The 22736-nt window shown below is 47.8% G+C and overlaps 1 protein-coding gene across 8 annotated transcripts in view; it reads right to left on the reverse strand.

The window, feature by feature from the left end:
* Nucleotides 1–22736, reverse strand: part of TP53BP1 (tumor protein p53 binding protein 1) — an 848450-nt gene that overhangs the window by 803279 nt on the left and 22435 nt on the right. The window contains exon 1 of one of the 8 annotated variants that reach the window (XM_069222598.1): nucleotides 16869–16957. The exons of 6 other annotated variants lie outside the window; for them this stretch is intronic. In XM_069222598.1, the coding sequence (XP_069078699.1) occupies nucleotides 16869–16871 (3 nt within the window). In that variant the 5' untranslated portion in view covers nucleotides 16872–16957. Of the gene's footprint in view, nucleotides 1–16776; nucleotides 16958–22736 lie in introns of those variants that run through there. One more of the 8 variants, XM_069222599.1, reaches the window with a different exon arrangement.

Below are 22736 nucleotides of genomic sequence, written 5' to 3' on the forward strand. Positions count from 1 at the left end.
ATTAGAGTGGGGTGGACTGGAGTGGTGTGGTCAGTTTGAGGTGGATCAGATTGGGGTGGATCAGACTAGGGTGGAGTGGATTGGATTGATGTGGGGTGTATTGGAATAATGTGGGGTGGATTGGATTGGGGTGGGGTGTATTGAATTGGACTGGAGTGGGGTGGAGTGGAGTGGATTCGATTATAGTGGGGAAGACTGGACTAGAGTGGGGAAGTTTGGACTGGAGTGGGGTGGATTGGAGTGGGGTGGGGTGGATTAACTGCAGAGGGGTGGACTGGATTGGAGTGAGGCAGATTAAGGTGGTTTGTAGTGCAGTGGATTGGACTGGAGCAGGGTGGATTAATGTGGACTGGATTGGAGTGGGATGGGTTAAAGTGTACTGTATTGGAGTGGGATAGATTGGGGGTGTGGGTGGATTGGACTGGAGTGAGGTAATTTGGGTAGCAGTGAATTTAACTGGAGTGAATGGTTTGGTTGGATTGGATTGGAGTGGGGTGGGGTGGGGTGGATTGAACTGGAGTAGGGTGGGGTGGATCAGAATGGAGTGGATTTGATTGGGTTGAGGTGTACTGGAATGGAGTGGGATAGATTGGATTGGGTTGGATTGGACTGGGCTGGTGTGGACTGGATTGGTGTGGGATGGATTGGAGTGGGGTGGGTTGCATTAGAGTGAGGGGAATTGGAGTAGGGCAGATTGTTTTGGATTAAAGTGGAGCAGACTGGAGTGGGGCATACTGAAATGGATTGGAGTGGCCCAGATTAGAGAGGTGCAGTATGGAGTGGGAGAAATTGTTTTGGATTAGAGCGGGTCAAATTGTTTTGCATAGGAGTGGGGAGATTACTTTAATGTGAAGTGGAGTGGGGTGGATTGAATTGGAATGGACTGGATTGGTGTACGGTGGATTGGATGGGAGTGGGGTAAATTGGATGGTAGGGAGTGGATTAGCATGGGGTGAATTGCAATGGAGCAGGGTGGATTGGATTGGGGAGGGGGACTGGACAGAAGTGGGGCATATTGTGTTGGATTGGAGTGGGGCAAACTGGAGTGGGGAGGATTGAAGTGGGGCAGATTGTTTTGGATTAGAGTGGAGAAAATTGGAGTGGAGCGGATTCGAGTGGGACAGATTGTTTTGGATTGAGTGGAGCAGATTCTTTTGGATTAAAGTGGGACAGATTGGAGTTGGACAGATTGTTTGGAGTGCAGTGGGGCAGATTGTTTTGGGTTCGGCATATTGGAGTGGGGCAGATTGATTTGGATTAGAGTGGTGCAGATTGGAGTCAGGTAGATGGGAGAGGGGCATATTGTTTTGGATTGGAGTTGGGTATATTGTTTTGGATTTGAATGGGGCAGATTGTTTTGGACTACAGTGGGGCAGATTGGTTTGGACGACTAGAGTGGGGCAGATTGGTTTGGAGTGGTGTAGATTATTTTGGATTGCAGTGGGGCTAATAGGAGTGGGGCAGATTGGATGTGGGTGGGTTGGGAGGATTGGAGTGGGGGGTTGGAGTGGACTGCTGTGGGGTGAACTGAGGTGGCTTGGGGTGGGCAGATTGGAGTGGGTGGACTGGGGTGCACGATGATGTGTTAAAGCTTCATTTAATCAGAAACTACACAAAATAAAGAAACAATGTCACTTTGCAATATTTAGAAAAGAAAATTATCACCTTTTGAGAACGGCGCCTACAAACAAAAACAAAAGAAAACATGAGTGCAAAGTGGGAAAAAACGACATGGCAAAATAAAAGAAAGTTAGCTATAAAAAAATAAAACTTTGCAGTTTTGTTTGACCTGATGGCCACGTTTTTTGACAGTGACAATCCTTCTGTTTGCAACAGAAGTGAAATAGAACAAAACAGTACCTCAAGCATGATGTGAGCACTGGATGGGCACTGACTGATTCAACGTAACCAGTGCGTGGTCCCTGCTCCACACAGAGGAACGAAAATTATGCCAGAGCTGCAGTGACAAATTACGATGCTGTAAAGAAGAGTGCCAAACAAGCCAACAAATGTTAAGTGACAGGTGGGCTCCAAGCCCTTAACTGTACACAACAGAGTCTCGCAAACGAGACGCATGCACTAGCGTATGCACTCACAGGCTGAACCCTAAAAAGGACACATTCATAGATGGTTGATATATTTAGAAGAGCCTTATATGTATGAATGGGATAAACATTGCCAGCCTGGCGCAGGTGACAGGGAATAAGACTTGAGAATGCACATGCGCACCTGCCCCTTGTTAATAATAAAATCCAGACACCTTTACAGATTAGAGGATGCTCATTCACAGTTAAGTCCTTCAAGCTGCAAATGTCCAGTAGAAATTGAAGGAAAAGTTTCAACACTCTGTTCATCATCCTTTTGTGTTGCTAAAGTTGCCCTAAGTGGGAAAGGTATGCCCAGACGTGGGTCCCTTGCATACTGTGCCACTGGATTCAAGCTAGCCTGGCTGATGAAGGGGGATACCCTGAAGCCCGTCTCAGGATGCTGTTTCCGGTCCAGGGAGGACTTGGCCAGGCAATTCGGGCTGGACTGCTCCCACTGGGAACAGGGGCAAGACTGATTTGCATATGGCTGGGTCCAAACTGGGGTGGCACGGTGGGCAAAAGAATGATGGGTTGAACAATGGATTAAACTCAGACCTTTGACTGGGGGTGAGTGTTTGAAAAGTTTCAACACTCTGTCCATCATCCTTTTGTGTTGCTGAAATTGAAGACTACAGCATTCACTGACCTAGAAGCCAGTTCTTTCTCTAATAATCCTGAAGGGCAGGCAGCTATATGCAAAAGTCTGCCATCATGAGGTCCAGATTCCCTTCCAAACACAGATGACTATCTTCACTAAGAACATCTGTACTGGTTCCGTCTGCCCAGGCTTCCAGGGTGAGTCTCTAACCTGGTTTGAAAGTCCTGAAATAAACCATGTCATCAGACGCAGGGAGCCCTCTTTGACTAACAGCTGCAATTGTCTCTGCCAGTCATTCAAACTACTGAGATCATGAGGAAGAAGGATAGGCAGATTTGAAGAAAATTCCATCAGAATGGGAAATCATAACAGGGCTCTCCACTGGATCATAACAACTCCCACGTTCTGCCCTTGATCATGAGCTGCTTTTCTTGCCATGATTGTGAACAGAAAAGAGGCATAATTGCAATCCCTCCCATCCCTGAGAATCACAGGCAGGGTGCCTTTTCTGTTAGGTTAAAACTATAGACCTATAACCAGAACCCCATTACGGTTTGCAAAACTCTTGCAAATTGGCAAAACTCTACCAATCTTCTCCCTACCCTTAACTGGGAAAAAGGGGTACCTCTTACCAAATATTTACCTGTGGAGTTAGACTCCACTCTAAATGCTCCTTGAGCTCTGCCTGTGCCCCCTCTCGAGGGCAAAGGGGTGCCAAACTTGGCCTTGTCCTTGAAAGGGCGAAATGTTTTGCAATACTGGTGTCTTTGGGAACACCCTGACAGCAACTGGCCAGATAAGCACCCCCTGACTCGAATAGGCAAGTCAAAAAGTTTGGGCCTAAAGAACTTTTCCATCTATAACTATGCCTTGTTGAGGAAGGCATAGGATGTTGCAACTTTACTCATCTCTTTGGGGTCTACTTTCGAAAGAGGTCTTTCTCAGCTATTGGGTTTCCCTCAGAACTCGCTACGTCTAACAATTGGGGTCAGGTTTGAGGGGAAGGCAGTGTCTGTGCTTGGTTGGCTAGGTGCAACTGGCACTGCCCAAGAAAAAGACCATTCGCTGCATCCAACTCGAAAGGATAGCTGGATAAATCAAGCTCCTGAAAGACTTAACTTCCTTCGCCTTATCCAGGATTTTGGACATAGGCCCCAGTATGTTCAGCAGCTTATGATGATATGCTAGGACCTGTCAAAAACCTTTTTAGGGTCTTTCACAAACTTGAACTAGAAGGTCACCATCTTGCGGTCAATCTAGGGAATCTGCATAACCTTAACCTCCAAGGAGGAGCACAGACAATAAGAGGAAGCCCAATCTGAGGACTTAAGAGTCATGGAGGTCTTCTGTCTCTAGAAGATCAGCACCCCGGGGGACTCCACTGAATGGGTTTGCCAACAAAGGGTGGATGGGGGCAAAGGCCAACTGGGGCCCAGAGTCATCATCTGCCACCCACGTCTGCCCTTGGTACTCAATAATTATTGACTCCTTACCCTAAGCTGCCACTGCATCAATGGGTACCTGATTTGCCAGAAGGGTGTTCAATAAGGTGTCTCAATGACGCTCATGTTCCTTGGGCTTTGTTTGAGCTTCTGCACTGGCGGGTGACAAAGGAGTCAGACATGTCCGGTTATGGATTGACTGAATTCATATTTAGTGCTTCCTCCACAGGAAGGGTTCATCATGGCATGCATACAGCAAAAGGCCCATGGGTTGCGGCGTGTCAGACACTGCCAAGCCTCTGGAATGCCCATCATAGATAATAAAGCTCCTCTCACACCTCAACACATAGGTTCTGCTCATCCAACTTTGTCATATTGCTCAGAGTTCCAAGAAAAACCTGAACCAAACTGAGGAAATATCAGCACTTACAGCGAGATCTCCCCTAACTCACTTTAGGGTAACAAATATGGGGGGGTCATTCTGACTTTGGCGGGCGGCGGAGGCCGCCCGCCAAAGTACTGCCGTCAGAATACCGCTGCGCGGTCAAAAGACCGCCGCGGTAATTCTGAGTTTCCCGCTGGGCGGGCGACCGCCAGAAGGCCGCCCGCCCGCCCAGCGGGAAACCCCCTTCCACGAGGATGCCGGCTCCGAATGGAGCCGGCGGAGTGGAAAGGGTGCGACGGGTGCAGTTGCACCCGTCGCGATTTTCAGTGTCTGCTATGCAGACACTGAAAATCTTGGTGGGGCCCTGTTAGGGGGCCCCTGCAGTGCCCATGCCATTGGCATGGGCACTGCAGGGGCCCCCAGGGGCCCCACGACACCCGTTACCGCCAACCAGGTTCTGGCGGTCAAAACCGCCAGAACCAGGCTGGCGGTAAGGGGGTCGGAATCCCCATGGCGGCGCTGCCTGCAGCGCCGCCATGGAGGATTCCTCAGGCCAGGGGAAAACCGGCGGGAAACCGCCGATTTCCCTTTTCTGACCGCGGCTTTACCGCCGCGGTCAGAATTGGCCTGGATGCACCGCCAGCCTGTTGGCGGTGCATCCGCGGTCCCCGGCCCTGGCGGCCCATGACCGCCAGGGTCGTAATGACCCCCATGATGTCTTACAGGTTTATCCCCTCACTGGGCTTAGAAGTTGTAAATGGTACCAAAAAAAGATGCTGGTTCAAAAATGATTGCTCATGCAGGTCAATGTACACCGATAACTGCTGCCTTGCAAAATCTAAACAGGCTTACAACCCTCAGGGTACGTTAAATAAGAATTCCAGACAGTTTGTGCTCAAAACTGTATGGGAGCTTACAAGACTGTCACCCCACTACCTACAGCTCCCTCGGATGTACTAGGGAGGACCATGCAACAGCCACGTGTTTTATGGAGCTGTGCGGAGTGCTGCTGGAGAAAGAGCTCTGTGGCACAGAAGTTGTGGAAAGATGAATGGGCTGCAAATAAGGGTTACCAGACAGAATCAACAGCAGCTATAACGTTGGTATAATTAGTGCAATAAGAACAATAAAAGGAGAAGTGCGGAAACTTACCTTGGCTGGAGAAGGAAGAAATGAAGATGACAGAGGAAGACCAGTGCTTGTTATAGTGTTGGGACCTGCAATTGTTTCCTCTGGCAGTTGTAGTTGGTATGAATGGTAAGGTTTATGCAACATAATAATGAAACAAATAATTGGTTAAGGAAAAATAAGCTTTTGCGCTGTGCTGAAGTTTGGGAAATTAACAAGATTAAGTTTAATTCTCGCCTCCGGTCCCACAGGCACTGGAAGTAGAGGTGCTAGGGGTGCGGCGCCCCTAACCATGCCAGAGTTCAGAAGGTGAATATGAGCAATAAAGATGCCTTTACGTTTTGTTTATATCTTGGAGCATTTGCTGTGCTTCAAAAACAGAGGTCAAATGCCGAGCAATATCTTCTTGCAAAACGGCTGTTTATTCTTTTAACATAGAGATCGGTGTTTACTTTATCTAGCCGCAAAGTGAGACAATTGTGTAAAGTTGTAGCATTTTCTATGCTTCAAAGACAGCTATAGCATTTGCTGTGCTTCAAAGACAGAGGTCAAATGTCAGGCAGTATCTTCTTGCAAACGGCTGTTTATTCTTTTAACACAGAAATTGGTGTTTACTTTCTCTGGATGCAAAGTGAGATGATTCTGTAAAGTGAACTATGTGGCACTCTCGCAGGGGTACAGGGAGACAAAGCAGTAGGATGTTGTTTTTATAACCCACAATAGAAATTGAATACCTGTCAAGGAACTGTACAAATGTTTCAGAATAGATCAGCAGTTTGAAAGACACAAGTAAAGCACCATTCTTTTGTAATTATGAAGTGCGATGGAAACAAAGATTTTTACGGGATCAAAAATATCAAGACATACTTATTTCCCGAAAATTGATTTCCACAAATTATGGTTAGTGCACTTTTTTTTTTTTTAAATCATTAACACTGTATGTCTGTGCAGATTTAGTGCCAATTTCAATGGAAAATGTGCTGTCTGTAAATTATACTGCTCCACCATACCTTGCTCTAGTCACATATTTGCGACAGTTTCTTCCAAAAAGCACCACCAGCTACATAATACCCCCCCCACTTCTCTACTGCTGAATACATTAGCTACATTTGTCCTTTGCGTAACATTTAAACTTTTCACAATCCCTATGACTTTAAAAATGGATGGCTGCACCCCCTCTATGAAACTTGTCCCAGGCAGGACCACTGTCCAGTCCAGACACTGAACTGGAAACTACCTAGGAAATAAAAGGAGCCTTTGGACAGAATGCTACAGTAAAACATTGTCTCAGTGACAGTAAAAACAGAAATGACAGCACAATGAGAAACAGATGCAATTATGTTGATGTTTTTAAAAATAGGCCAGTGCCCAGCTGGTACAGACATTTCAGTCATCTATCAGCCATGCATGGGTTAACAAGTGGAAAGTAAACTAGGCAGTGGATAAGCAGAGGACGTAAATAAGGGGACGGGTCAATAAAGGTGCTGTTGGCATTGCAACCATGAGAGAAATGAAGGCAGAGGAAGAAAAAGCATTTACTGGAAACCCACAAGTATGAGATCCTTCAATCCCAAGGAAGGGCAAGAGAGAAGTTGTCTAGGGGGCCGTAGGAGGTGAAAATAGAGCATCCACAAGAGAAGGTCTCAACCAAACACACACAACAATGGGGATGAACAGGTAAGACTAAAAATGTTGTCACAATAATGCACAATAATCCCTTCTATAACCAAAATCGCCATTTTAATGTGACGCAACAAGCAACACACTTGTATTTACATATGTGGGGTTGAAAAGTACCATTAGACTCACTACTATCACTTCTTACCTTAGTAATTGTCTTATCTCCCTAAATCCGGGGAAAGGGGCGGGAGCATCGCACTGTAGTCACACACTGTATAAAAGCAAAGTATATGCTTGTTGTAACTGATACAAGCAATAATGACTTATATTAGTATAACTTATCATTAGGTGTCCCAGGACTCGACCCTTACAGCACGATACCAAGCCTCCTGTCTCAACCACGTTGCAAATAAATCATTATACAGCTGCGGTCATTTCAGGGTAAAGTATTGCGGTGACTGCCCTGACTGGAGAAACAATACACCATAGTCTGAGCAATATTTATATTCTGTATTTTTTACTAACGTTTCAATAATGATAGAATATATGGTGAAGTGGAATAAGCAACTAAAATGTAGGGATTTTGTACAGTGTGAGCCTATGCCATTTTGCTCCACCCACGTGCACGCTCTCCCATCCAGTTTCTGATTGGGTAAATGCCCTCATTAAAACAAACAAGGGGAGACGCACAAGGAGGTGCAGCATAGTCAGGCGGTGTAACGCTCTGGTCTTATGACTGTAAGAGTACATGTATGTAATTACATAGTGTGACAGAGGACCATCACAAAGACTGCTACAAATAAGGCGCGTCAAAGCAGCAATAACCATCTACGAACAGTGGTGAACAGCTACTTCTGGTGGCATTGGTCCCTTAACGAAGTAAGTGTTGGGGGAGCTGAGATTTGTCTGAGGTGGGCTGAGATGTGTTATAGGGGAAACTGTCCTATTTTAAGATTTTGCTCTGCACTGTTCAGGGTAGTCAACTCAATAGTTTACCGTGAAATGACTACAGCTGTACAATGATTTATTTGCAACATGGTTGAGATAGAGGGCTTGGCATCGTGCTCCAAGGGCTGAGCCCCGGGACAGTTAATGATAAGTTATACTAATATAAGTTAGTACTGGTTGCATTGATTACAGCAATCACTTTAAAAACGAGCTATCCATCCATTTGAGTCAAATTTTGCTCAAAACAAAAAAGATGCCTTAACTTTAACAAACAGATGAAGACCGCATTGAACATAATTAGTACTGACAGTGCAACTGATATACTCTGCCTCTATACAGTGTGTGACTATATGGCAGTGATCCCGTCCCTACTCTGGTTTTAAAAGATGAGACAATTATCAGTCTAAGGAGTAATAGTCTTGACTCTAATGGTACTTTTAACCCCACCTATGTAAAGGCAAGCATGTTGATTGGTGATTTTGGTCGCAGAAAGGGTTACTGTGCATGACATGATTAATTATAGTAGCTCTAGAGCACAGTTGACACCGTTTGTGAGGACCACATATATTCAACCTCTTTTGGGATATGACTGATGTTGTTGTTATTTGTTTTACAGAAAATTCCTGGTCTTATGAACAAAGGTGACGGTAAGGTCACTGCATGACATTACATCACCACGTCTAGGTAATTTGCGAAAGCCGCTGGGGGCGTGGCGAGTGTAGGGATCTTAGTCCTGATGAAGGCCAACGTCCCTAAGTGGCGATAGATGACTGGCTGAAACATGTTGACAGCAAAAGAGATGACAGGGCAGTAATACCCCAATATCATCTCATGGAACGTTTTTTAACCCTGCCTAGGAGGCCCAGAATAAACTGATAGGGACACTCCTAACGTAGTTTTAAGAAGGCAGTACACGGTGGATCCCTTTGAACGTTTATTTGAAACTAAAAAACCAATTAGAAAACCTTTGCTCCACCTTTAGCGTGGCTGACCAGAGGGTGTTGTAGCAAGTCCTTAAATAAAGCATGCCTCTAATAGGGGGTGAAGGCATTTTTTTTTTACCCAAATATGGGTTCCCAGGGAGGGTGACAACATTTCTAGTCTCACCTCCTCACCCCCTTTGTTGTGTGTGTTAGGATTAAGTTTGGGAGAACAGTTGAGAGGATGTACCTCTTGTCCCTTCTTTTTGTGTGTGTTCAGTATGAAGGTCTCAGTCATCCAGCATACAAAAAAAAGAGAGTATGTGGAAGAAAGTGAATCCACAAGTCCTGGAAATTCACACAGGTAAGACAATGATAAGCAGAATAACAACTACCAGGGTGTGAGGAGGACAAAACTCCAGGCCTACATACACTATTTCAATTTTGGGGGCACTAGCTTGATGGAATAGAAAGCAACCTCAGAACTGAGACGACAAAACATGGAATTATATACTGTGTGCATCAATGACAAACCAACACTGACAGCTTTATGGAGCCCTTAAAGTCAAAGTCTCCATCCTGACCTCCACGGGTCACTCCCAACCCGAACTTAGTGAAAAAAACAGTACAAACGTATCATGATTATGTATTTTCAATATATTGCATCACCCTAAAACATATACATTTTGTTCCTCAATTTCCTCAATATGCACCACTATATGCATCTCTAAACCTACCATTTTTCTTGGACAACCTGAAACCACATATCCCACTTTACGGCATTTATCTTCCAAACGCTGCACAAAGTCCACACTTGGGCCCATATTTACAAGCAGCCTGCGCCGGTGGTGCATCACTTTTACTGACCACTCTGGGTGGCTTTACATGGCCTTGCAGATATGGAGTAAGGCAATGAATCGCATCTGTTGGGATATACTTAAGGTGAGGAAGTGGCTTTATAAATGTAGATACTATTGTTGTTTTTGCTGATACTGCGATGAGCTGGTACAACATGAAATCCCATTGCTGTTACTCTCTTGGTTGGACTGCCAACAGATATGCTTCTCATGCAGGTAAGCAACTCTAGTAAGCAACCGCAGTATGACCTTTTGAGGAAAAAGGGAAGTTGGGGAAGGGGCAGAGTAACTGGGTGACACATGGCTACATCCAGTGCCAATAAAGAGTTTAATGTTCGCACACATTTTTTTCTTCCTCTCGTTATTACAAGAACAGTGGCCAGAAGGAACACTCCCAATAGCCAAATACACTTTCTTTTGGCTTAAAAAAAACAGAAAGGACATTATCAAAGCTCGATGTGTAATGCGTTCAATACAATTTTAAATGTACCTTATAATTATCTGCCACAATGATACTTGTTTTGACAGTTTTTAAAAGATAAAAGGCTGGTTTGGGCCTGTCAGAGTCCAAACTGTGTCCTGAAGTGTGCACATAAGCTTCTGCAACAGTCATTTAAATAATTCAGTGATTTTACAGGCTTGCAGTGATCATAGGTGAACAAGAACTTCAGAAACCTAAGAGTGATAGGCCTAGAAGAGGTGAGATTATGAAGGGTGGGCAGGAGTATCTTGAAACTGCAGTTTGCAGAAACATCTGCAAAATACGATTGAGGCTGAACACTTAGAAATCTGAGTGTATCAAGGAGCTAAATTGAGCAAGTCATTTGCTGGGAAACTAAGAGGGAGAGGGTGTCCACGGGGCTATGGACTGCGCTGTAGCTTTGGAGATGTAATGGTAAGTGGTAACGTCTGGGTCATAGTTTGCGCAGAGCATCAGCTGAGCTGTGAGAAGACAGAAGCCTCAGGGAGTTTCATGGTGAGAATGGGTCTTCACTGACATGGGAATCAGCAGGATATTCTGGTAAGAGTGAGCAAGAGATAGAGGGCCCAAGGATGAAAGGGGTTTTAAGTAGACCTGAGGGTGAGCAGGTTTACAAGGGCATGGAAAGTGTGCATAAGACTCTTGGCATCTTAGTGAGAACAAGAGTCTGAAGGATGTCAGGGTGAGCAGGAGCAGCGGGTGGCCCAGAGGGTTGAAATGTATTTAAGGTTCCTGGTGATGAATGGATAGTCTTTGGACCAACTGATGATGAACAAGAGCCTCACTATCTTTGAGAAACCCTTGACCCTGCTTCTGCAGGCAGGTCGCTCCCTGCTCCGCCGCCCGCGCCACCTCCTCACCGTCTTTTCATTTTGCCAATTTCCCCAGCCGCTGCGTCCCCTGCAACTCCTCCCGCCTCCCCCTCCTCCTCACCGTCTCTGTGTTCCTCGTTTTCCTGTTTTCCTTGTTCTCCCCGCCGCTGCGTCCCATCGGCCCCACCCCCCCAGCCCTCTCATTCGTCAAGCCCTCCCTCCTCCCAGCTGCCACTCCCACCCTCTCCTCCTCTTATGGCAGCCGTGGCGAGGCAAAGGGAAGCCCGTCTGCGTCCGTCCATGCCAAGACCGTGCACAGCGCCAGTCCCCCTGGCCCTCTCAGACACACCTACTCCACTCTCACCCTTCACTCTCTCAACCCAGGCCCCCGCACCACATGCACCCCATCTAGCCCCACACACACTCATGGCCCCTTCACCTGCCACACCTGTCACTTCTCCTGCTCCTCATCCCTCACACCACACACCAACCATAGCGACCCCACCTTCAACAAACACAACCCCCCCAACTCAAGACTCACCCGTCCTGCCCCCACCAACCAACCCCGCCGCACACCAGCCCACAACCAGAACACACCCAGCAACAACACCCTCACGCACCACACCAACGCCACCCACCACAACCAACTCAACTGCCTGCTCCTCAACACCCGCTCCCTTCACAAACATGCCATAGAACTCTGGGACCTCATCACATCACACTCACCTGACATCGCCTTCCTCACGGAAACCTGGACCAACCCCTCCTCAGAACCTGACATAGCCATCGCCACCCCCAAGGGATACAAACTCCAAAGCAAAGACCGCCTCAACCGGTCAGGTGGTGGCATCGCCATCCTACACAGAGACACCATCAAAGTCACCACCAGCTCCCAAGACACTATCGACAACACTGAACACATGCAGTTCCTAATCCACATTAACAACAACTCCACCCTCAGAGGTACACTAATCTACAGACCACCAGGACCACGCCCCGCCTTCTGCGACACCATCGCCGACAGCATCAGCTTGCACGCCCTCACCTCCACAGACTGCATCCTCCTCAGTGATTTCAACTTTCACTTAGAAAACCTACAAGACCACAACACTACCTCCTTCATAGACAATCTCAGACTCAAACAACTGGTCACCGCACCCACCCACCCAGCAGGGCACACGCTGGACGCAATTTTCACTGCAGGCCAACACATAGCCTACACCCACACCACCAAACTCCTCTGGACTGACCACCACTGCGTCCACTTCTCCTTCACCAAACCCCCCACACACTACCATCAACACACTACACCCTACTGCATGTGGGACAAGATCCCCACAGAAAGACTAAACTCCCAACTGGCACATAACCCCCCCCACGCCAATGACCCCAACACAGGAGCACACAACCTCTCCAAATGGATCACTACCTGCGTAGACACACTAGCCCCCATCAGAAAACACATCGCCACTTGCAACATCAAGAACGCCCCATGGTTCACCCCTGAACTCCAAGACTCCAAGCGCAATTGCCGCCAAGCTGAGAAAATATGGGGACTAGAACCTTCCACAACCAACTTCGCCACCCTCAAAACCACCATTCGCACCCATTACCAACTCATACGCACCGCCAAAAGAGATCACTACAAGACACGCCTCGACAACAACTCTCAAAACAGCAAAGAACTCTTCACCATCATCAATGAACTTGCCAAACCCAAAGCCAGCAACATAGACCCCGCACACACACAGCCCCTATGTGACGCCCTTTCCAACCACTTCCTCCACAAAATCCTGGACATCCACAACAGCTTCATACCACACACCAACGCCACACACGCCCCTCACTCACCCAACCCCCACTCATGACCCCCCCTACACTCTCCACCTGGACCCCCACCACACACGAAGAAACCGAAAAAACCATGAACTCCATCCACTCTGGTTCCCCCTCCTACCCCTGCCCCCATCGCATCTACAACAAAGCCAGCCCAACCATCGCCCCTATACTCTACAACATAATCAACTCCTCTTTCGACTCCGCCACCTACCCAGACTCCTGGAAGCACGCGGAAATCACCACTCTCCTAAAAAAAAAAAAAAAAAAAAGCCGACCCGGAGATCCTCTCCAACTACCGCCCCATCTCCCTCCTCCCTTTCCCCGCCAAGGTTGCAGAGAAATTAGTCAACGCCTGCCTATCCCACTTCCTCGAAGCAAACAACACTCTTGACCCCTCACAATCCGGGTTCCGCAAGAACCACAGCACGGAAACCGCCCTCATCGCATGCACTGACGACATCAGGACCAAAGTCGACAAAGGCGAGAGTGTCGCACTCATCCTCCTAGACCTCTCCGCAGCCTTTGACACAGTCTGCCACCACACACTCCGCACACGCCTCCACAACATAGGAATTTGCCACAAAGCCTTGGACTGGCTCACCTCCTTCCTCACCGACCGGACCCAGAGAGTCCGCCTTCCACCCTTCTACTCCAACACTACCAATATCACCTGCGGCGTCCCCAAAGGGTCCTCCCTCAGCCCCACACTCTTCAACATCTACATGATCCCCCTAGCTAACATCCTCCGAGCACACTGAATCACTATCCTTTCCTATGCAGATGACACCCAACTCATCCTCTCCCTCACCCGCAACCCCACCACCGCCAAAAGCAACCTACACGCTGCTATCCTCGACACCGCCAACTGGATGACCACTAACCACCTCAAGCTCAACTCAAACAAAACCGAGATCATCATCTTCGGCCCCAACAAAACCACATGGGACGACTCCTGGGGGCCACCGCCCTAGGCCCGGCACCCACCCCCGCAAACCACGCACGCAACCTCAGTATCATCCTAGACCCCTCCCTCTCCATGACACAGCAAATCAATGCTCTAACCTCCTCCTGCTTCCACACACTCTGCACTCTAAAAAAATCCTTCAAGTGGATTCCCCCAGAAACCAGGAAGACAGTCACCCACGCACTCATCAGCAGCAGACTGGACTACGGTAACGCCCTCTACGCCGGCACCACACTCAAACTCAAACGCAAACTCCAGAGAATCCAGAACACAGCTGCATACCTCGTCCTTGGCCTCCCCCGCCACGAACGAATCTCACCACACCTCAAATCCCTTCACTGGCTCCCCATAGACAAGAGAATCACATTCAAGGTCCTCATCCACGCACACAAATCCCTCCACAACACCGGCCCAACCTACCTCAACGAAAGAGTGAACTTCCACACTCCCACACGCACCCTCCGATCATCCGACGACGCCCTAGCCACAGTCCCCCGCATCCAACGCACCACCACAGGAGGCAGGTCCTTCTCCTACCTCGCCCCCAAAACCTGGAACTCCCTCCCCACCAACCTTCGCAAAACCAAAGACCTCCTGGTCTTCAGAAAGAACCTCAAGACATGCTTGTTCGATCAATGACCCTCCCTGCCCCCCCCATGATTCCAAACCCCACCAGCACCTTGAGACCCTCACGGGTGAGTAGCGCGCTCCACAAATTTTTTGATTGATTGAATGAGCAGAGCATCAGATCCTTGAGAGTAAATAGAAGCCGAGACTTAAGGATGAACATGACCTTATGGTGGCCTGTTGGTCAGTGGAAAGAAAGGATCCACACAAACAAGTAGGAGCTATAGTGCCCAAGGACTAGGAAGAAGTCATGAATGTTGGAGAAGTGGAAGAGGGATACCTTAGTGAATAGAGATTCAAGGCCGAGACCAGTGGGTAGGAAGCAGTTGAAAAATTAGGTTTCAGTCCTGACAAATATAACTGGCCCTAGAAGCTATAAAAACGTTAACTACTATAAAGCTGTTCAAAAGTTAGCCCTATGATGCTAAACATGCAATTCTTCATGAAAGGCTGTTGGCCGCAAATGTGGGCCACTTCATTTTTTGGGTGCATGGGACAATTTTTGGTCCTAGTCAGACTCTGAAGGCAGGGAGTCTCCTGTGCTGAGAACCTGAAGGAGGGGTAGACAGCTAAACAAGCCTTCTTGCCAGAGTAGCTGCTGCGTAAAAGAAATGTAAATGTGCACAACTGTCCCATGAAATGGGAGTTTGGAAGCCGGTATTGGCTTTAATTAATGGAAGCACTTGAAGCTTCCTGATGACATAGATATATTCTTTTTGACTGGTATTGCAAGAGAGTTACCAGCTGAGCTCTGAGGGGTGTGCTTCTAAAGAACTGTTAGGAAAAAAAATAAACTACGTACAGTCTGGTTATTACTAAAATAAATTAATGGAAGCACTTTTTTATTGTATACTTTTTTACGCATTTCGTAGTAACCTCTCTTATACTGTGTGCAATGCAAGTTTAAAATAATGACTTACATATTCACGGTGATTTCTGTCACAGACATGGACCTTGTAGCACTAAACATACACAAGTCGCTATTCTCCACTGCACTAACCAAGATTCAATTCTGTGGCCTTCTGGTTACAGACACAGACCTCTGCAGGGCATTAACTAATAGAGGTTTCATAATGTACAATAGGGCATTTCCCACTGTTTAACTTAACTTGTATTTATTTTTCATATAAGCTGTGTGTTATTTTGTATGCAGTTACCAGAAGGTTGAAGACCAAAAAAAGTTACAGCATATTTTAAGCCAAACCTTTGACCCCACCCCCACTCCAACACAGTTCTCTTACTTTGTTAATGCACTTTGACCACTGCCCTTAGTGCACAAAAACAATCATCCCCACAACACACACATGCTTGCACCATGGCTCAGGGGTGCCAGGGCTGGAACATGGCAGCAATTTCTGTGCCAGCACAAGGGGAAAGGACACAAGTGTGCTGTAGCTTCTAGATACCGTACATTTCTGCCCTTTCTTGGTGGCACAGGGCTGCGCAGCAAGGTACTTACTGCACCGCCGTGAGCCACAATGGCCCTTGGTCAACTGGATCTGATTTTAATGGCGTCGCCTAAAAACAGATTATATACATTCTAAAACTTGATGTGTTCTTCCTTGTACACATATGGACCCTCGATCGAGAAAACATGGCATGGAAAACATAGCACTCTAACTAGGGACTATTTATAGCAAATTAACCAAGGCACAATGTCATCGTCTGCTATTTGCATCCAACTCGTTCTGGCGCATCCTATATCGTTCTCAACCAATATATTCGTTCCCAATGCAGCAGCTACTGCTTTAACAACTCGAACCAATAAGAGCTGCTCGACCTGAACCCATTTCACTTGTGCCGTCCACACCCACCCACCACAGATCCGTTGTCTTATTCTTCTTGGACCCTCTGCAACTTTCTGTCTGGAAGCAGTCAACTCAATTCTTACTGTAATCAATGCAGCCAAAATTGAACCCTACAGAACAAACATCGACCGTAATTACTGAATTACAAATTACACCGATACCCGCCGCATCTACTGAATCACTCTTTGCCACCCAGACCCTAGTGCTCCAATTACCCCTGGACCACTAATTGCATTAAATATGATTCCCAATGCACCAACCTTTCAGTCCAGTTGTAACTTCTTCTGCATTACGTGGACTCTACTTTAACAGTGATCACTTGCCCATTAATCTTAACCTTTCGTCAACTGACCATGAAATTCGTTGCCCGTTATTACACTTTAAAGTGACGTCTTCTGAACCGAACTTGCAGCGATCAGACCCAGAACGTGGACTCGCAGCTTCTCAACAAATCATGAAGAAAGAAACATATTGTAATACCAAGGTGAAATCATCCTGCTCTTTGGTTGGTTGAGATATCTTTGGCCTTGGGGTTGGCCAAGGGAGTTCTCGTTATTCATTGGCTGTTAGACGTCTGAGACAGTTTCAAGGCTTGTGATTGGCTTGAGGAACACTTCCTATGCCGTGCCTGTATACCGAACAACGTTCCCGGCACTAAGTTTGATTATTGAAAGTCCATACCTACCTTCTCACAGTAGGCGTGTGCTCCGAACGCTACACAGGACTCAACTCAGCTTTTGCTACAGTTGCGCCACCGTAGCTGTCCGTACATAACAACGCGTCAGCTTTTGTCTCAGTTCCGCTCGATCTGTTCAGCGTCCCTAGCAACTACGTACTTCATATGAGAGGTGCCAGGACATAGGAGAGAGTAACTTTCTAGTAGGGGACTCCGGCAGCTTGGGGGAGAGTCGAGCTATAGAACCAGCTGAATAGAGGTGGGCGAGCCAACAAATTAACACGGAGAGCCTGATCTTCACTTTTAGAGCCCTCCCACGAAGCAAGCCCTGAAAATGTTTGCTAAGTAAACATACAGAGAAGCTCTAATTAAAAGTGATATCTTTTAACCAGAAACCTCGAACCATTCTTGTCCTTTCCCCACACTGGCGACAGGGCTATTGGTGAACCAAGACAGTTGTCATGTGAACTCCATGTGGCCCAGATTATTATATATTATATCATTTTTAGAGCAACATTACGTCTATTAAATCAACCATGATAAGTTTTTGTACAGTTGTATTCAGAACTTACATATTTGAAAGTGCTTTTATGCACAAATATGAAGAAGGGAATTTTAATGAAATAAAATATTTTGAGGATATCACACAATTTAAGTGAGAAGCTATGATTTACCCTTGTTTTCTGGTTACACTTTGCACACATCAGCAATTAAATGATAACTATTTGTCTCTACTTTTTAGAGTGAGCGTAGCAGCGCATGAGCGCTGCTTTCCTAACGTGGGGTTACCTATCTGTGAGCTTTAAACACTCCCATCACTTTCACTCATTCATGGGCCTACCTTTCAAAAATCCCTTGATGACATTGGTAAATGCTTTATGTCTGTCCAGCCTTGGGACGGTTTTGTTACCACCTTGGGAACTGACCCTGTTACATGGATTATTGCACGATTACTGATATATTTCACTGTGAGCAACAATTTTTTTTTCTTTGGTGTCTCCCTCACACTCATGACAGCCATGAACTTTGAATCAGCTCGTTCTTGTTATTGTTTCATGCTCGTTTGGCGCACATAAGTTAACAGCAGATTCGAGATTTCAGGTTGAACTCGAGTCGACTGAGTTCTCTTGCTCGGGAGGGGAAAAAACAAGTACATGGTTTGAGGAATTATGATAAGGCTACATTTTGTGCTGGCAAGTTTATAGTTGCTTCACGTGAGAGTCCAAACAGTATGTAGCCATCTGTCATCGTTAGAATCGCTCCTCGCACATCCTGGTCACTCGTGACACTTAAACGATCCACTGCTGTGTACCTAACCACCATCTTATGTGTTTGCAAGCCCCATTGAAAATGCAACTCCGGTTGTAAAAGATTTTTTGGGACAAACGTAATGGGAAACTTCATGTATAACATACATTGTAAGAGGTTTAACATTTAACTTGAGATCCTGCTATCCCCTGGACTGACCTTGTTGTTACTTTCCACAATTATCACATCAGTGTGTGGACACCACTGCACAGATGAAAGCACATGCTGACTCTTAACGGCCACTTCTCATTTAAGAGCCTGGAAATTATTTTTGCAATTAAAAAAAGAAATAGCCTTAGGTTCACAATATTCCAGATCTCAATCCGTCTAGTACAACTTCCACTCATCATGTGAGAGTGATAGGTGAGTGGCCCTTCTCTGTGCTTAAAGTATCTTATTATGCATTTAAATTAATTAGCGGCTTCAGAGTTAAGAGCGCAAATCCTCGTGCTACCACTGTCTTTGTTTTGCCAAATAAATATTGTTCGTTCCGGTCCGGCTACTTTGAGAACCGGGGAGAGTTGCAAAGAAATGGAAGTGCTTTAGTTATATGCAGGACCATTGAAATTACGTGGCAGGAAAAGATCAAATTATGAGGCAGGGTTGACCAATTTATATGGCAAGGAAAGTCCAGTTATGAATTTATAACGTCAATAGCTCTAACTCAAGCAAATGCGAAACCCATTGCATTGCAAATGCTTGTTATGTTAATGCTTTGTTTTTACCACTTTATGCATTTTTCTGCTGCTTTTCTATGGTACAAACTCAACCAGAAGCTATTGGAGTGCTTTACACGAACATAAGTTCCATTATACAAGGTAACATTAATGTTTTTAGGCACAGGAAGATTAAGTGATTTGCCCAGAATCACAGGATGTTGAGCCGAATCACAGACTCAAACTTGGTTCCCCAGTTCCGAAGTCCACAGGTGTGACCATAATGCCATATCCTGGGTAGAGAAAGGGTAGCAGGCAGAAGCCACATGAAAGCTCAGCTTGTTAAAGGCTTAAGGTTCCAACAGGACCTCGAGCTGAGCCAGACTTCAGGCTTGAGCCTGGCTCAAGCTTTCAGTGGCTGGCCCATCTCTACATCCGAGCCAACAAAAGATGCAAAGCAGGCAACAAATATCATAAAAACAATAAGCACTTTAAAATGAAAACAAATATTTTTTAACATTTCTGAGTGCCTCAATTGAGTACACACAATTATATTGCTAAATTCTCTAATGTTTATAGAGAGTTATATTTTGTTTGAAGATAAAACATCCATGAAACCCCCATGTCATGACAACGTTGCCGGAGGCGCGCCAGAGGCAAGCCCGTCTGCGCCCGTCCGCGCCTGGACCGCGTCCAGCGCCACCCCCCCTGGTCCTCACGCCCCCCGCAACTCCTACTTCCGATACTCTGCCAGCGATCTCCTCGCCCTCAACCCTGGCCCCTCCATAGAGTGCTTCCTGGCCACCCCGAAGCACACCAAAGGACCTTTTTCCTGCCGCACCTGCAACTTCTCCTGCAACAGAACAACGAAGCCAGCAACAAACAACACTAACCACCTGCACTGCATCCTCCTCAACACACGCTCCGCACGAAAACACGCCATCGAGCTCTGGGACTTGCTCGACACCACCGCCCCAGACGTGGCCTTCCTGACCGAAACCTGGTGGAACGACTCTTCGGCCCCTGACATCGCTATCGCCATACCGGACGGATACAAGATCACCAGAAGAGATCGAACCAACGGAATAGGCGGAGGAATAGCCATCGCCCACAAATCCACCCTCAAGATCCACACCCACACGTACGACACTCTCAAGACAGCCGAACACCTCCACTTCCAGATCCACACGGACCCCAACACGACCCTCAGAGGAACCCTCATATACCGCCCTCCAGGACCAAGAGCCCCTTTCAGCGACACCATCTCCGACCTCGTAAGCACCCACGCCCTCGCCTCTCCAGACTACATCCTCCTGGGAGATCTAAACTTCCACCTTGAAAACAACAACGACGCCAACACCGCTTCACTGACCTCCAACCTCCACAACTTCGGACTCCACCAACTGGTCAACACTCCCACCCACATCGCCGGTCACACGCTTGACCCCCTCTTCACCTCAAGCAACCACATCTCTTTCAGCCACACCTCCGAACTCCACTGGACAGACCATCACTGTGTCCATTTTACCTTCAAGAAAAACACCGAACACCACCGCATCCCTCTACCACCTCACCGCCGCTGGGGAAAAGTCACCAAAGACCAACTAACCAGCTCCCTCGTCAAACACCCACCACCCGACTCCAACGACCCGAGCGCCGCCGCCATCAACCTCCATCAATGGATCCTCGACTGCGCCAACACCTTAGCTCCACTCAAGAAACCCACCACCAACCAAGGAAAGAAAAAACCAGCCTGGTTCACAGAAGAACTGACCACCTCAAAACACACCTGCCAGAAGCTCAAGAAGAAATGGATCCTCGAGCGCACTCCCGTCAACCCTGCCACCCTCAAAGACGCCAACCGTGATCACCACCAACGGATCCGACTCGCCAAGCGCGCCCATTTCACTGAACGCCTCAACAACAACGCCCACGATTGCAAAGAATTCTTCGGCATCGTGAAGGAACTCTCCAACCCTAACGCCAACATCAACGACGTCCCACCCTCCCAGAAACTCTGCGACGACCTCTCCACCTTCTTCCACCAGAAAATCGCAGCCATCCACGACAGTTTCAACACCGCTCCTCCGCCAGACCCCACCCCTGACAACGCCGCCCACGCCTGCCGCCTCACCGCCTGGACCCAAGTGGACGACGCCGAAACCCTAACAACCATGAATTCCATCCACTCAGGCTCTCCCACGGACCCATGCCCACATCACGCATTCAACAAAGCTGACGCCACCATCGCCCCCATACTCCGCAAGATCATCAACCTCTCCTTCAACACCGCCACCTTCCCGGACAGCTGGAAGCACGCAGAAATCCAACCCCTCCTCAAGAAACCCAAGGCTGACCCCAACGATCTCAAAAACTTCTGACCGATCTCTCTCCTCCCTTTTCCAGCGAAAGTCATCGAGAAGATCGCCAACGCACAGCTCGCCCACTTCCTAGAAGCCAACTCCATCCTAGACCCCTCTCAATCTGGATTCAGACGAAACCACAGTACCGAGACCGCACTCCTCGCCGCCACTGATGACATCAGACAACAAATAGACAACGGCGCAACCTCAGCCCTCATCCTCCTCGACCTATCAGCCGCCTTCGACACAGTCTGCCACCGCACCCTACTGGCCCGTCTCCACGAAGCCGGCATCCAAGACAAAGCCCTCAACTGGATCTCATCCTTCCTCTCCGACAGAACCCAGAGAGTCCGGCTCTCCCCCTTCCGCTCCAAAGCCACCAACCTCATCTGCGGCGTCCCCCAAGGCTCCTCTCTCAGTCCAACGTTGTTCAACGTCTACATGGCCCCCCTTGCAAAAGTGTCCCGTCAACACAACCTCAGCATCATCTCCTACGCCGACGACACCCAGTTCGTCCTCTCCCTGACCAAAGACCCTCTCACCGCCAAAACCAACCTCCACGAGGGACTAAAATCCATCGCCGAGTGGATGAACAACAGCCGCCTGAAGCTCAACTCCGACAAGACGGAAGTCCTCATCCTCGGACGCTCCCCCTCGGCCTGGAACGACTCCTGGTGGCCCACTGCACTCGGACCCCCACCCACCCCAGCCAACCACGCAAGAAACCTCGGATTCATCCTCGACTCCGCTCTCACCATGTCCAAACAGGTCAACGCCGTCTCCTCTTCCTGTTACAACACCCTCCGAATGCTCCGCAGAATCTTCAAGTGGATTCCAATAGGAACCAGAAAGACGGTAACTCAAGCCCTCGTCAGTAGCAGACTTGACTACGGCAACGCACTCTACACAGGCATCCCAACAAAAGACATCAAACGACTCCAGCGCATCCAGAACGCATCCACCCGCCTGATCCTCGACATACCCCGCCGATGCCACATCTCCCCCCACCTGAAAGACCTCCACTGGCTCCCCGTGGAAAAAAGGATCACCTTCAAACTCCTCATCCACGCTCACAAGGCTCTACACGACACCGGACCCACTTACCTCAACACCAGACTCAACTTTTACGTCCCCACACGTCAACTCCGCTCTGCCAACCTCGCCCTCGCCATCGTCCCCCGAATCCAGCGCAAGACCTCTGGCGGCAGATCCTTCTC

This window comes from Pleurodeles waltl, chromosome 3_1 (genome assembly GCF_031143425.1).
Source record: "Pleurodeles waltl isolate 20211129_DDA chromosome 3_1, aPleWal1.hap1.20221129, whole genome shotgun sequence".
Taxonomy (NCBI): Eukaryota; Metazoa; Chordata; class Amphibia; order Caudata; family Salamandridae; genus Pleurodeles; species Pleurodeles waltl.